At 44.7% G+C, this 15,785-nt stretch overlaps 1 protein-coding gene across 1 annotated transcript; it reads right to left on the reverse strand.

Annotated features, from left to right (window-relative positions):
• Nucleotides 1-238: 238 nt before the first annotated feature.
• pde6b (phosphodiesterase 6B, cGMP-specific, rod, beta) lies at nt 239-13,033 on the reverse strand (the record flags this gene model as incomplete). Its single annotated transcript, XM_080018409.1, has 23 exons — nt 239-294; nt 401-554; nt 911-994; nt 1,439-1,513; nt 1,808-1,871; nt 1,959-2,066; nt 2,180-2,280; nt 3,161-3,248; nt 4,078-4,187; nt 4,439-4,546; nt 4,784-4,933; nt 5,087-5,152; nt 5,598-5,741; nt 6,217-6,366; nt 6,475-6,522; nt 6,708-6,774; nt 6,994-7,058; nt 7,164-7,238; nt 7,361-7,501; nt 7,616-7,705; nt 8,897-9,049; nt 12,433-12,744; nt 12,875-13,033. The coding sequence occupies 23 exons, from the start codon at nt 13,031-13,033 to the stop codon at nt 239-241; spliced, it is 2,568 nt and encodes an 855-aa protein (XP_079874535.1).
• Nucleotides 13,034-15,785: the final 2,752 nt, after the last annotated feature.

Consider the following 15,785-nt stretch of genomic DNA (forward strand, 5'->3'; position numbering starts at 1 on the left):
TCTGGACGACGCCCGTGGACGGCGCCTTGGTGGCGGAGGAACCGAGCCACTGGACGCGCGCTCCCCTTCCTTCATGTTTTGTCCCTCGATCGCGCCGAGCGTCGTCGCTCTTCTTTGTTGCCACAGGTGGGGTGGGGCGGGGGCGGGCCCCACACCGCCACGTGGACCGCCAATGCCGCCGCCGCCGCCGCCGCGCCCCCCACGGCCACGTGCACCGCCCACGCCCGCCGGGTCCGGCCTAGCACACGGTGCAGGTCTTGGAGCCCGAGCCTCCTCCGGGGTTGTTGCCGGGGGCTGTGGGACACAACACAGGACACATGAAGCATGACGCCGTTGCTCACCTGAAGGAGGAGGGGTGGGGGGTGGGGGGGGGGGGGGGGGCAGCGCTCGATGGCCGTACCTCTCTGGGCGACGGCCGCCGCTTTCGCCGCCTTTTCGTCCTCTATGACCTTGAGCTTGGCCTCGTACTCCTCCTTTCTCGCGTTCCACTGAAACCTGTTGTTGAGGATGCCGTCCAGCATGGGCTGGATGGTCGGGTGGAAGCGAGAGAACTCCTGGGGAGGGACAGGTGCACAGTTTGTTTGTCTAACTGGGCGCTGTCAATAAAGCTGCTCGTTTTGTTTTTGCCAAAACTCCTCATGGAAGAGGATTAGGGCGACATGAAAATGTTCTTCCTCGGAATTTCTGCGTATTTCTGGCTTTATCCTCTTCTAATTTTTCTTTTGTTTATTTCATTTGAAGTGCACCTGAATTAATAAAGACTTCTCTTATTATTCTCAGATTCAAGTCGTTTTTTTGGGGGGGGTTTTCACACAGCAATATTTTTTCCAAACGGCCTTGATCCCCGTTCCATTTATGGATGAATGAAGCTAAACTGCAATCCATATTGGAGTGAAACAAAGACCCATACCTTGTAAACGAACGTGCAGACAAAGTCAATGAAACCACACTGGAGCTTAGGGAGCTCTGCTGCCTTGTTTCGATCCATCATGGGCTGGAGGCGCGGGGGAGAAAGAAAGAAGCCATTAAACAGGAAGTACTTTATGTCCTCGTCCCCTCTGTGTGCGTGTGACTTGTCGTGTTGGGATTCATCTTTTGTCATTTCCGCTTATTTGGGATCAGGGTTGACACCCCATTGCTGATGTTCTGACCCCTGAAAGGCTCTTTAAGCCCCTTTCACACATAGCTCCCGGTAATTTACTGAAATCACAACATATGGGATAATATTTCAACCCCGAATGACTAAATGAACCTAAATGCCAAAAGCCAGTTACAACAGAGCGCCAGCGCGGTAGGCCACTACAGAGCTCTTCAAAGAAGGGAAACTCGGGCAGGGAAGGTTGCCGACGAATTGTTTAAATAAGGCAGATTCGTCGATTCAATAAAAAAAAAAAGAAAACAATTCAAAAACAATTCATTTGCGATTTTTACCACTCACAATAGGTTGTTGTTCCAGTACTGTCCTCTCCAGGTCTCCCTGCTCCCAAAACTCAGCTGCTACAGACAGAGCAACCTGCAACACACAGTCACATGTCATCTATCTGTCTGTCTATCTATCTATCTATCTATCTGTCTATCTATCTATCTATCTATCTATCTATCTATCTATCTATCTATCTTTCTATCTATCTATCTATCTATCTATCTATCTATCTATCTATCTTTCTATCTATCTATCTATCTATCTATCTATCTATCTATCTATCTATCTATCTATCTATCTATCTATCTATCTATCTATCTTTCTATCTATCTTTCTATCTATCTATCTATCTATCTATCTATCTACAGTATGTTTGTGTCTCACCTTGCTTTGGACCTCCCAAGGCTTGGTGATGGCTGATAAGTCACATGCTGTCATCATCATTGCCCTGACAGTCAAGGTGGTTGTTAGAAATAAATAATAATAAAAAAATAATAATTCTAATCTCGGACCGGTTGATCCGGGCGACACTCACATGACAATCTCTTTTCTTGTCGTTTCTAGGGACATGAAATCAACCCATTTCTTCTCCTCTTCATACGTCTTGGATAGATCCACAATCTTCTGGAACATGGTCCTCTTCCTGCCAGGCACGGACGAGGGGATTTGGCATTGTGTGAGTGCGTTGTTATTTAGGAAGGTTTGAGACAGTAAAGCGGGGGGGCTGAGAATTCGGGAAATTCGACTTCAACTCACTTAAAATAAAGAGCCAGGTCAGTGGCGATGATGGCGATGTCGGTGAGGTGGATCACATGCTCTGTCTGTCGCCTGTTCAGGTTCTGGTAAATGTTCAATGTCTGGGAGAGAGAGAGAGGGAGAGAGAGAGAGAGAGAGAGAGAGAGATCAGGCAACAGGGATTAGGGAACAGAGGGAGAGACAGAGAGAGAAGAAATATTCCCGATGAGCTGGTTTTCCTCCATAAAAATGCAAATAGTAGTTAAAAACAAATATTAAATTCCAGTGGTCTAGAATAAAGTCACATGGTTTGTCTTCAGGCTGAGTATCATACTGTGTCCTACAATGACCTTAAACACAATAGAGAATAAGTTAAGAGCTTTGAATTATTTTTGATTAGTGTTAGTGAATATTAATATTAACATTTATATTACATTTATATGTTATATCCTGCAAGTTCTACTACATGTATATGTTACATCCTGCAAGTTCTACTACATTTATATATGACATCCTCCAAATTCTACTACATTTATATGTTACATCCTGCAAGTTCTACTACATGTATATGTTACATAGTTCTAACGATAGGCCTGTGTGTTTTCAATTAGTCTGTAGAAATTGATGTATTTGATTTTGACCTTTGAGCCTGACAACAGTAAGAGGAAGCTCTTAGCTCGCTACAAAAACTGGGCCACGAAAACACTTTAAGTTTAACCAACAAAGGGTTCGTGCATTAAGGATTCACGCGGAAATATGATGTCATGATGTCCAGCAAGTACATTTACTCACGATAATTCAGTATGTTTCATTTGAATATTTTTTTACTTGAGTCGTTTGTCTTATTTTTCTTTTGAGTACTGTGCTTCTCAGGTATTTATAGTTCTACTCAATTAAGTACCTCATCCTCCACCGCGTAAAGCTTATCTGAAAGAAAAACGACAACACTTCCTAATATAATCCTAATAAGCGCCTATACAGTAAATATGTCTTCACTCTCACCTCGTCAGACAACAGGAACTTGCCAAACTCCAGATGGTGCCTTTCCATAATAGAGGAGCCATGCAGCTTCGCCAGGGGATTGCCTGATCTGGTGGATTTAAAAAATTTAAAAAATGAAACCTTGTTTTAGCATTATAATTCATTTATTGATTAAAATGTCTCCACAGGCGGAAAAAGAAAAGTTGCATCTGAGCGCTTCTTGGGTGTGAAAAAGGAAAGAATGCAGGGGTGCTCTTTGGATTGCAGTCTCAAAGCTACAGATGATTTAAATGGCTTTTTCGAACATGGGCATTATTATTACACAGAAAATATAAAAACCAAACTTTTGACCTTAGCATTCTGGCTGAACAGATCAAAAGGTGAGTGCTCAGTACTTACTAGGGCTGTACCCCTCTCAGAATTGTGTCAGTCGAATCGGATTCGCCTGTTCAATGCGGATATTCGACTATTTGCCGTGGCGGAGGGACGTATTTTATTCTACGTCTCCTTATGGAACGAAACCGGACTCTTTCTCCGTGACTCTTTCCCTAATCACACTATCTCCATGCCTTTTGCGCCAAAAACAATCTGAACGTGTCTACGAGTCGTGCCCCGTCCCTCCGTGCCCCGCCCCCACACTGGTTTTAGTTGTTTTATTTGGAGGAACGGGGCACGGCGATCCGGCTGCACGGAGAGCCGTGTTCGATTCCCACAAATGAAAATGTATTTCTGATTCCCCTTAATTATAGCTCCTCGTTGAAATGTTATCCCTGTGCATTTCATAAGCTTCTATCTGTTTTATCCTGTTATTGTCATGCTGACAAAAAAACCCCCCAAAAACACGACCGCTCAACTTGAAGAATTTCAGTCGACTGACGGTTTTCCGACCAATGATTCGACTCGTCGACTTTCAGGGGGGGAAAAGCCCTCATACTTACTTGACCTGGTACAGGTTGTTGGTCCCCCTGTGATCGATATCGTGGAGGAAGCCGGCCGTGATCATCGCCATCACCTCTAAGTCAGTGTAGTATCGCTTCAGCAGCCCCGTCTGGAGCACAGTCGGACACACACATACACGCCCAGTTACAGCCTTAATAATCAAACAGTCACAAACATCAGCAGAACATCTGCACAGGTTCGGCTGTCCGACGCATTGTCTGCTGAGTCTATGAAAGGCACGAAAATGCACCATCATTCAATTTAAACTGACTTAAAATAATAATAATAATAATAATAATAATAATAATATAACAACAACATTAATAATAATAATAATATTAATAATCATCATAACAATACCGTTAAAAGTGTGAACATGGTCTGTCCAACGTTGAAGCCGTGGCGCCAGTTGTGGTACGTGATTTTCCGGTAACCCTTACTCACTGAGTACATGAAACGGACCAGCACCTGAACGTTAGATACGGTTGGCGTGGAAAAGAAGGGTGAGCGGGAGAGAGGAAAAGAGCGGATGAACGAAAGGCAAACCAGGCGCAAACTACTCTGTAAAGTAACAGATGAACCGGACGGCGACACCGAAAAACTCAAGCCTAAAAAAATGTGTTAAGTATAACCCTGAGGAGTGTGTGTGTGTGTGTGTGTGTGTGTGTGTGTGTGTGTATGTGTCGGAGTGTGTATCCCGGTTACCTCCTGGGGAATCTGGAACTTCTTGACCACGCCCACCTCGTAGTACATCTGGATGCCGCACCTCACCAGGTCCATCTCCGTGCAGTTAAAGTCGGAGAAGTGGAACTTGTAGATCTCAAACTTCTGGATGAGCGGCGGGAGGTCTTTTTTCTGTGGCGCAGAACACAAACCCACCAAACACAACCAGAGGGGGGGTGGGGGGGGACAAAACAAGAACAATCATGAGTCCCACATGAGACATGAAAACTAAAAAACAAACAAAAAAAAAAAAGCAGGTATATACAGTGAATGGGTTGATATTACCAGGAGCAGTAGCAGTTCGTCCTCTTCGCACTCTCTGGGCTCGCAGTCGTACATCTCTCTCGTGTTCTGCAGGAAGCAAGACAACAACGGGGGGGTGTTTGATGTGTGTTTGCAATGCACTTCACACCTGCCTCCCGCCCTAAACCGAAATGATTCAAACTTGTGTGTTAAATCGCACCAAACCGGCATGCGGCGATGTGAAACACGCCGGTGCTTGTGCAAAAAGCACTAGTGCAAAAAAGCCGAAAGTGCTTTTTGTCAGGGAACAGCAAGATCAATATTATATTAAGAAAAACTACGTCTCAGTATAATTTCTTGTGACTGCTATTGTATATTGAGATTCGTCCAAATAAGGCCATGCGGTGCACATGTTGAGAGAGAACTGGGCTGCACCAACGGCCTTCTTCAGGGCGCGGCGAGCCTTCAAACTGCTTTTGTTTTCTCCTCCCCAGCCCATGCTATTCCAGCCATCGATCGATCGCTTGGAGACGCGGGGGGGCGACCGACTGACCAGGATGTTTTGGATCTCGTCGTCACGGCACTTGACGTGGTAGAGCACCATGTCCTGGGCGATGTCTTTCCTGTTCTCCAGCTTGTTCATCTTGTCGTACGTGTCTGTGTTCAGGACCGACCAGCCCAGGAACTGAGTCAGCGCCTGGGAACCATAAAGAAAACAATGGTAAAATGTAAATCCTTCAGTATTTATTATGATGTCATTATGGGGGGAAACACAATGACATGTTTGGTAATGTAAATATGTATTTTACGGAGGGTGTCGAAGAGGAAGGTTCCCAATGTTTTTTTGTGTCAAGCCCCCCTTTGTGGACTAAAGCGTGACTCATCTCACAACATAGAAACCCCATCCACATTAGTGAGTGTGACTCTATATTTACATATATATGAATATATATATGATAAATTAATAATAATTGAATAATTTTGCCCTGCTATTCATTCACGGACCCCTAGGGTGCAGCAGACCCCAGCTTGGGAACCCCTGCTGTAGAGCATCTCGGTGCCATGTCTGACGATGTGTGTGTTTGTGTACATTACATTACATTACATTAGTTATATTTAGTTGTGCAACGATAGTTGCGGTGATATTTGGGTGCCGGGTGCGGCATCCAAACCTCCATGAGCTGCTCGTCCTGTTCATCGAAAGGCTTCCCGTCCTTCCTGTTGTAGAACGTGGCCACGCCCACGATCTCTTCCTTTTTGTTGACGATCGGAAGCGACAGAACGTTCTTGATGGTCCAGCCGCTGTTGTCCAGGGCCTCGGACTGGGAAGACAGCAAAAAGCACAGATACGTTCAAAGCGACTCAGATTTATGTGATTTTTTTTGTTTGTTTGTTTTTTGGTTTCATCTGACCGCTTTGAAGCGGTTTACCTGGAATTGGAACATCTCTTCGGCCGGTGCGTTCATGATGTTGCAGATCTGCAGCATGAAAAGCAACAGGTTTGTTTTTTTTTCCGTTGACATTTACTTGAATGCACGGTCAAAGACATTTCACTGCATATAATGTATGAAAGTATGTTTATGTACGTGACATAAACCTCTTGAATTGAATTGAATTAAATGAATTGAATTGAATTGAATTGAATTGAATCAACAGGACTCACGAAACCGCTCTCGGCAACGTAGGTGGGCAGGCCGCTGCTCAGCGCCCAGTGGTCCGCTGGGGGATTCCTGCAAACGGCGGACAAACGGTCAAACTGGGGCGTACGTGGGGTGAAGAGAGGACTTCTTTTTGAAATTCTCACGAGCCAAAACAACACCCGAGTGGTCGCTCTACGAAGCAAAGAGTTAGAAATCCAGGCTTCTAAAAAATCGGGGTTTCCTTAACTACCACTACGCTGGTGATACGGCTGGTGTGCATTGGTTGGTGTAGACGGAGGATTTACTCACGGTATTACTTTAATGTCTTCTTTTCCGTGCAATATATAATCGATCACTTTGTAGAATATCACTTCCTATGTGGAGAAAAATGGGATGAACAAATGAATGTCGGAGGGAACAATCCGCCGAGGGATAAAGAGCCCGAACGACGTCGGGGGCGAGGGGTTTAAAAAACGTACCCTTCCGTCGGGGGTCACGGGGCCCGAGTACGGAGCTTGTTCCCCCATCAACACCGGCCAGATGTCAAAGAACTCCTGCAAAGTCCCGGGACGCAGGGGGAAAAAAAAAAGAAGTTGAGAAAAAGAACGCGGTAACGAGGGACCGGCGCGACAGAGACCCCTTGCGGGGCCCCACGGGGCCGGCGCCCGCTCGGTACCTTCTCCTTGGTCATGTCCAGCAGGCCGACGGAGTAGCGGTCGCAGTTGAGGTAGGCCCGGACCGTGTACAGAGCTTTGTGGAACTGCCGCTCGATGTCGGTCAGCTCCTCGAACACCTTGTTGGCCGACCACAGCAGGAGCTGGAGGTAGGAAACGGAGCCAAGAAAAAAAAAAAAAAGATGGACGTTTGAATAATTCCGATCCGAACGTCGGACGTGTGACGGGGGCGGCGGTTGCCGGGCGGATCGGCTCACCTGTCCTTTACGCGTCTCACAGTTGTGGAGGTAACTCAGGTGGTAGATCTTCAGGTTTAAGGTGGCGATTTTCAGGTACTTTAGGAAAAGCTGGATGACAAAACGAAATTGATGTGATGAATTTTAGTGGCGTCGTCCAGGAAGAGTTGTTTTTTTTTCCTAAACCACAAGTTATGTACTGTACAGTATTTGAGCCCAAATGGAACACAATGTACAAAACATTATGCCCCATAATGGGGGCGGGAATGTTTCTTTCCTCAGCCCTGACATTATCTTATTTTTTAAGCGAGAAAGCCAAATGAAAAGTCCTGAAGAATTTAGTAAATTCTAAGGAAAGGAAAGAGATTCGGAGGGATAATTGTAGAAATTCACATTGTACAAATATACAATCAGCATAATAATACAACGTTATAATCATGCCGGTCCACCTTAAAGGGACATTTTATCATCTTCATCAGAGTCCTTCCCACTGTATTCCCACTGGTCCCATTCTAATCTGAAAATATGAAAAAAGGTCACCTGGTTTTAACATGATTAAAATATCGTAGGGCTGCAATTTCAACACGCGGATTAATTCAAGTCAACGTAAGCTGCCGGTGAATCAGAGTCTTATATTTGGGGCTGAGGTTACCTGTGACCGGGATGACATCATCACACCCGATGGATTAATGATCCGACGTGACCAACACACTGTGGCGGCCGGCGTGGGATTTTAATGATCCACGCGTTGGCCCAAAGGGAATTCCCTCCCGGATAAAACAAGGTAACTAAGTAACCGAGTAACTGAGTACTTCCACTCAAGTATTTTGTTTTTACTTACTAGCAGTAAATCTACTTTTGCGGTTCCACTTTTGCTGTATTTAATATCAAGCACTTGAATCCTTCTACTTGATGTTGAATGGATGATTTGCTTCGGTGTCCATACTTTATACTACACTTTAATTATTGAAATTAATAACTAAAATGACAGCATTTTTTTTTTTTTTTCACCAAACTGAAAACTGCTTATGTTATTTAAAACGTGAGAGAATCCACCTATTTCAACTTCCGCGATTCCCATTCAATAACTTTTCGGGCACTTAGAACACTGTTATAACACCATAACTAGCGAAACGGCAGGTATGACCACTTTTGTATTTGATTCATGTCATATTTCAAGTATTTGTTCGTACTGATACATTTGTATGTGCATCGGTATGTACAGATATAACCTCTACAGGGTTTGTGCATCAGCAGGCTGCAGAGTGCCTGAACGCCGCTTGTTTCGTGCAGGGAACTCACGTCTTCGTCGTCGTTTGTGAAGCAGGGCGCCGTGTTTTTGTTCAGCGCCATGATCACGGCCACCAGGTCTTTCCCGTTGAGGATGGGAGCGGCCAGGACGTTGCGGGTCTGGTAGTCCGTCAGCTCATCCACGAAGTTGCTGAAGTACTGGTTCTGGAGGGCGGGAAAATGCAGGCTTTTGGACACACAAAGAGCCACGCCCTGTAATGTCGGGATCTCTAATAACTTGATTTTTAAAAAAGGCGTATATTTTTGCAGGGTTCCCACGGCTGTGAAATTCCTGGAAAAGTTAGATTGAAAAATTTGAAAAACTTTCCGGAAATTGTTTGGAGTCAACAGAATGGTTTGACAAAGTTTTGAATTTGCACATATTTTTGGCCTGGGAACGGGACTGTTCTGTGAGCTCATGTTTCGACCTTGCCAGGGTCGGGCCAATCACAACCTTTGATCTAACGTAAGGGCGGGTTTGATACCATGACGATGCTGAGGAGCACCGCTGACGCACCTTACCAAGATGGCTGCCGCTGACGTGGAGCGGTCTTTTTGTAGAGGTTGTAGGTCTATCCAACGCTCTGATTGGTTGTAGGTCTATCCAACGCTCTGATTGGTTGTAGGTCTATCGAATTGCGTCAACAGACATTTTGGTAACGTTGGTATGTTCATGAAAACCCCAAAACATGTCTAACATTAACGTGAAATACGTTCCTTGCGTTACTAATTTAAAAGCTAGTTCTGCGCTGCACAGGCTGCGTGACCGTTGAAACGTCACTAGCATCACGTGATACACATTGGCGTACGCAGCTAATGTCTACGGAGCGGGTAAGGTTAGCAAGCGCTAGCCGATGCCTATCTGCAAAACCGCCTGGAAAGTGTGTGTTTTATAATGTTTGGCTTTCGAACGGCAAATATAAGACATGGCTGAAGAGAGAGGCAGACCCCAGCCGCGCTGCATGCAGGCTCTGCAACAAAACCTCCGAGGTTGGCAACATGGGGGTCGGGGCTCTGGTCAGCCATGCGCACAGGAAGAAGCACCGAGACCAACCGAAAGGCGGGTCAACGGACTGCCAGCGTCGTAGCCCAGGCCAGATAACTCCAGGTTTTAAACGATTTAAAGGTGCAGTGTGTGGAGTTTAGTGACATCTCTGTGGCGGACCCCTCCGACCTCCATTTCCAACGACGTAGGAGAAGCTACGGTGCCAGAAGAGATTTCAGAAAGATGCCATCATCTAGCAGCACCGAGTTGTAAGCTACAATATGTCAACGATGAGGTGAAGATGTTTTATTTAGTTATTTAGTCCATAAAACTATAGGTCAAAGCCTACAAGTAACATAGAGATAAGGAGTGTTAATTGCTCCGCATTGTGGTAGCGTTTCTTTGCTAACGTTAGCTGGCCCCTTTGCATGCTAATACAAGTTAAGATTAGCGAAGTAATGCTAAAAAGCTCTTTTATTCTAGGCGTTTATTCCGATAGAGGGACAGCATTAGCAGAATACATATTTTTTTATCCGTTCACAGAGTCAAAGACTGGATAGAAACACCCGGTAACGTTACGAAGGTTAGAGGGAGGGGAAGAGCCAGTGTTTGGTTTGTCCATTCTGGGCTACTGTAGTAGAAACATGGCGGCGCAACCCTGGTGGCCTTCGTGAAAGTGTACCCGCTCCCTATGTAGATATAAACGGCTCATTCTGAGGTAACAAAAACACAATGATTCTTATTTTCATGGGATTATACACTAAAACATACTTGTGAATTATATTCCATTTCTGCAAAGTCTGTTCTGTAAACTCTACACACTCACCTTTTAATAAACTCATTGAAATGGGGTCAAATATTCTGGAAACGTTAAAATGAATTTATAAAAATGTTTGGGAACCCTGATTTTGAGTTATTTGTGTTCTTGACAACACAGTAACATCATTCTCCAAAATTCGAAATATATTTTGGGAACATCAATCAATGACTGTTTTCAAAATTAGAACCAATAGAGAAATAGATCTGAGAAAATGGTTTTCAATCCAACTGTATTCAAAGTTATTTAGACAGCAGAAGAAAGAAACTTGGGCTTATGGGCTACCATAAAATCATCCAGAAGGGGGCTCTTCCAATTTATTGTGAATATATTATGAAAGTCCCTCAAATCGAATGTGATCAAGTTTTTTTCTAGAAATGACTTGGCGTAACTGTCTCAATGCTCAAAGTTTACTGATGCAGGGCAAACTAAAATGTCGGTAACATTAAAATCAGGACTATTTAACATGAAAAAAATCAAGTAGTCACATTCAAATATCTAATTTTTTAAATATATATCATGTTAGCATTTTCAAATTATATGTATGTATATATGTATGTATATACATATGTTATAATTCTAATATTTCCATCACAAATAATATTTAGTTTAATTTAGGATATTATTAAATATTTTGCCTTTGCCTTGTAGACATTTCCTGTTTTAAATGTATCTGGGCAAGAAAAACAAATATGAACTAGATTTGATCTGTTTTAAATTCCTGCTGACTAAATGCAACCGGCCCATAATCCACAGCTCCAGCGAGGCCTGATGGGATATGGAAATAAATGGATTATGTCTAACAAGGGATTTATGTTACACCTCATCCACGCAGCCTGTGACGGATACGCACCACCACCGCTTCCTCAACGTATTCAAGAATTACCGTCCGTTAAATGAGCTGAATGATCGATAGTCGGCCGAGAGAGGAAGCGCAAATTACCTGAGCAAAACAAATAAAAACGGGATCCAACAGATCAAAGCTGTTGAGCTCTGACGGGCCCCTGGCTCCCGGGGCCACGCGGGGCTTGCGGCGGGAATATTTGAGTATCTAACATCAAGAATTCATTTGATATACCCTCACTTAAACAATACTTTTTTTGACAAATATTTATTGTAGAAACCGTGATGAATTAATGTATAAAAACCAGTGTTGAGTGGTATTTTTTGCCTCTCTTCACTCCGTTCTGTGGCATTGAAAGCGATGGGTAAACACTGGTCGGGGAAATGTTTAACCACTCAGTCCTTTTGGTTTTCATAATAGATTATTCTAAAATAACTCCCCCAGCTTCCTTCTTATCTTTCAGACGTTAGTCTGAAATAGTTCCACTATTTGTCATTTAAGCTTGGCCCAACAAATGTACACATCAGCGGGGCTGTAGCCACCCTACTAGAGGAGTGGATCGGGTCTTTCTTTTTGACTCTGCGTCCACGGGCTGCTTTGCCCAACCGTGCCACAGTGTGGTTATTAAGGATTTCTTTTGGAAGTATCATAAAATTTACCTCTGTATATCATAGGCCTTAAACGTCACTACCACGGTCGATGGGACCCAGAGTGTCACTGGTTCTACCCTCCCAGATAGTTCATGCGTTTCGGCCGGAATCCGAATCCAAGCGGTGTTGACTCGTGGTCCTGCACGCCGGTGTGGCGGAGGAACCGCGGAGCAGTGGCACGAGCTCAAGAGCGCTTTGGCTGTCTCACCCGACAGGGCCCCGGCATCATTTCATTTCAAGTTACTTCCTTACCTCCGAGACGTCTTTCACGTTCACCGTCTTCTTGGTCTGGGCCACGTGCCCCACTATTCCGAGGTCCATGGGGAAGACGATCTCGGAGTCCGGGGGCACCACGCAGTCGTCCAGCTCGGACGCGGCGTTGACGTTGAAGAGCCTGGTGGCCAGCTCCCCGGTGCCGTTGCGCATGCGGTACATGAATAGGCTGCAGCGGTCGGCGTGGAGGAGCGCGCTGATCCTCTTCAGGATCTTGAACAGCACCTTCTCCATGTTGACGTTCTCCTGCATGTCTTTGATCACGTCGTACATGATTCTGCTCTCTTCCACCTTTGGAGAGTAGGAGGAAAGACGTCGGCAGTAAAGCACGATTGGAAAGCAAGATATTTAGCGATTTCTGTTGGTCCTATAATAGGTTCGGAAAATTAAACGAGCTTCGCAAACCCGGAAGCTCGGTTACCTGGATGAGCTCTTCGAACTGGCTGAAGTCGATCTGGTTTTCAGGGATCCCGGACACCTTGGACATGGTTCCGGGATTCAGCTTCTTGGCGAAGTAGCTGTTGGCGAACGCTGGGTTTCCGTCCAGGAACTTCTCCACGTCTTCCTTTTGCACGCCCATGCTTCCTCCTCCTTCCTCTTCCTCTTCCACCTAACTTATTTGCCTTTTTTTTTTTTTTTTTTTTTTTTCTCTTGCTCACGGGCAAATCTCCCACTTGATCCGACAGCACGACTCCGGACGAGCTGCCCCCGGGATCGTTTTTTTTTTTTGAAAGTCCCCTAAATCAGTCGAAATCCTCCCTGGCGGTGACGTCTAACGGAGGGGGAACGTTCAAATATGTGCAAAGCGACCCCCCTGTCGGCTCTGGGAAAAAAAGAGGAGCGGTGGATGAGACAGAGCCCTGAGTCGTGGGCGGCGGGGGAGAGGGGCTGAGGGACGGAATCCAAACAATCCTTCTGTCATCAGCAGATCGTGCTGAAGGTTAGTGGGGATCTGCCGGCGCTAAACTGGTCAGCTGACCGCCCGCTAAGTGCTGCGGGCGGTCAGCTGACCAGGCCCTCGGCCCGGCCTCGTCGGGACTTTCACACCAGGGCCTGAAGCTCGGACGGCCGTGGCCTCAGTTGCGCGAGAATTTTTTTGCGATGGCGGAGGGAGGAGAAATTAATCTGCTCGACCGAGGGAAGTCCTTTTCAACGACAGTTGGGGTTTTTGGTTCACTAAATCATCTGCGTACTGTAGGTAGACCACTAGTATTTTAATTAATGTTAAGGTGCTAGATATAATCAGGGATGTACATTCCAAATGCCCTACAGCCCCGATTAGCCACTCATGCCTGTATATTGTATATATATTATACTGTATATATGTATAAACTGTATATATGTATGTGTGTGTGTGTGTCTGTGTGTGTGTGTGTGTACTGTATATACAATAATAATTAGGGTATAGTACCATACGTTTTTTTACATGCATATAGAGATACAATTTGTTCTCCTCTCCATACCGTACTATTTATCTGGTACTGTCTTGCACACACGCAGACACGCAAGCTCTTTAAGTTCTTATTAAACCCGGCCTCCTCAGGCATAAGCCCTATTTAGTTAGGCCACTAGCTGATTATCTCAGCACCCCGACCCCGCATCTCTCTCCTCTCTGCTCTTCCTCGGTCAGTGATCACACCCGTCTTCGCGCCCCGACCGCTGTTCGCCCTGCGCGGGCGTTGCAAGACGCCCTTTTGGCCGTCAGTTGTCTGAACGTACGGGATAGTATTGAGAAATTCCCATTAGGGATTAAAAAATGATGACGTCGTTTTATTTATTTACGGTCAGAATTTTTTAAATCTGATTGAAAAAAAAAAAATACAAGAGCACAATTGTGTACAAAGAGTCGGGGAACCATATAGTGTACGAATAAAAAAAAGTTAAATAATGAAAAAATAATAATGAGGGGAAAAAATAAAAACAAAGATCGAGGCTTAGAAATAGAAACAAAAAGAGACAGACAGACAGACAGACAGAACAATGCAAATAGAGAGACAGACAGAGAGAAAGACGCAAATAGGGAGACAGACAATGCTGTGTAATCACTTCATTGAGAGCAGGACCTGCCTATATTAAGGATCCATAACCATCTTAAACAAAAGGTCATATAGATAATCTGCTGCCGCAACAATACATTACACCATGGTGCTGGGAGACCGGGATGAGCGTGTGAGGAGCTGGACTACCCAAATTCAACACCAACAAGTGCACACGGAGCAGAATTGGGCAGAATGAGGCAATTTGTTTCACATACACACACACACACACACACACACACACACACACACACACACACACACACACACACACACACACACACACACGTACACACACACACACACGCACACATGCACGGACAAAGACATACCTTACACACACTCCCTATCTCTATACATCCCTATACACACACAAACATGTTCTCGCACACACGTATGTCAAGACATGCATGCTGTTTGTTATGGGTTGTTATTCCGTTCCTTTTATCCCTGTTATTCGATGTCTCATTTCATGTGACTCCACCAGCCGCCACTCGAATTCAAGCCATAACAGAACTTTAATTTCTCTTTTTGAGAAACTGTCTCTGGCGACCAGCACCATAAAGCCGCAGTACTGTCATTAGCCACAAGGTGGCGGAAAAGTCGTGTTCTTTGTGGCTGGACAATCCACCTCACAAAGGGTGAACTCTAACCCTGGGTGGGGTTAGGGTTAGATGGTCCTTGTTCCAATTTGTTGGTCAATCAATCAATCAATCAATCAATCAATCAATCAAATAAATGACTTGGAGCTGAAATAATAAATAATAATAACGTCTCAGTCTGGATGTGGTATCTGACACAGGAGGAATCTGAAATATGAAGCGCGTTCATGTTAACACGCAGTCTCAGTAAACTGTTCCTTTAACCCTTCCTCTATTCTTCTATTCATGATCCTCCCACCGGAGTCAATTCAAAAACACGTTTCTGCCCCTCGGAGCCATGTTTAGTTTTGTGCAATACATTTGGGTGAATTCCGGATCGGGTTTTAGCTCCCTGGCCCCTGTGAACCTCTCTGGAACAATGTAGAAAACACAGGATTAGCTGTTTCCCCCAGTTTCACTGTTTTGAAACAGAGGAGCGGAGTTTGAACGTCAGTTTAGGGGGTTGTTCTTATGTACAACTAATCAACAATTCTAAACAGGCAAAACTCATCTTAAAAGTTATATTTTAATATTAAGTCATGACTCAGTTATAAATAAGACGTTGCATACATTATTCTTCTGTATTAGGTAAAGATATGAATTTATTATGAGGCAAAATTACAAGACAACAGTAAATAATAGATACTGTACGTAT

The sequence above is a fragment of the Zeus faber genome (genome assembly GCF_960531495.2).
Source record: "Zeus faber genome assembly, chromosome: 17".
Classification (NCBI taxonomy): domain Eukaryota; kingdom Metazoa; phylum Chordata; class Actinopteri; order Zeiformes; family Zeidae; genus Zeus; species Zeus faber.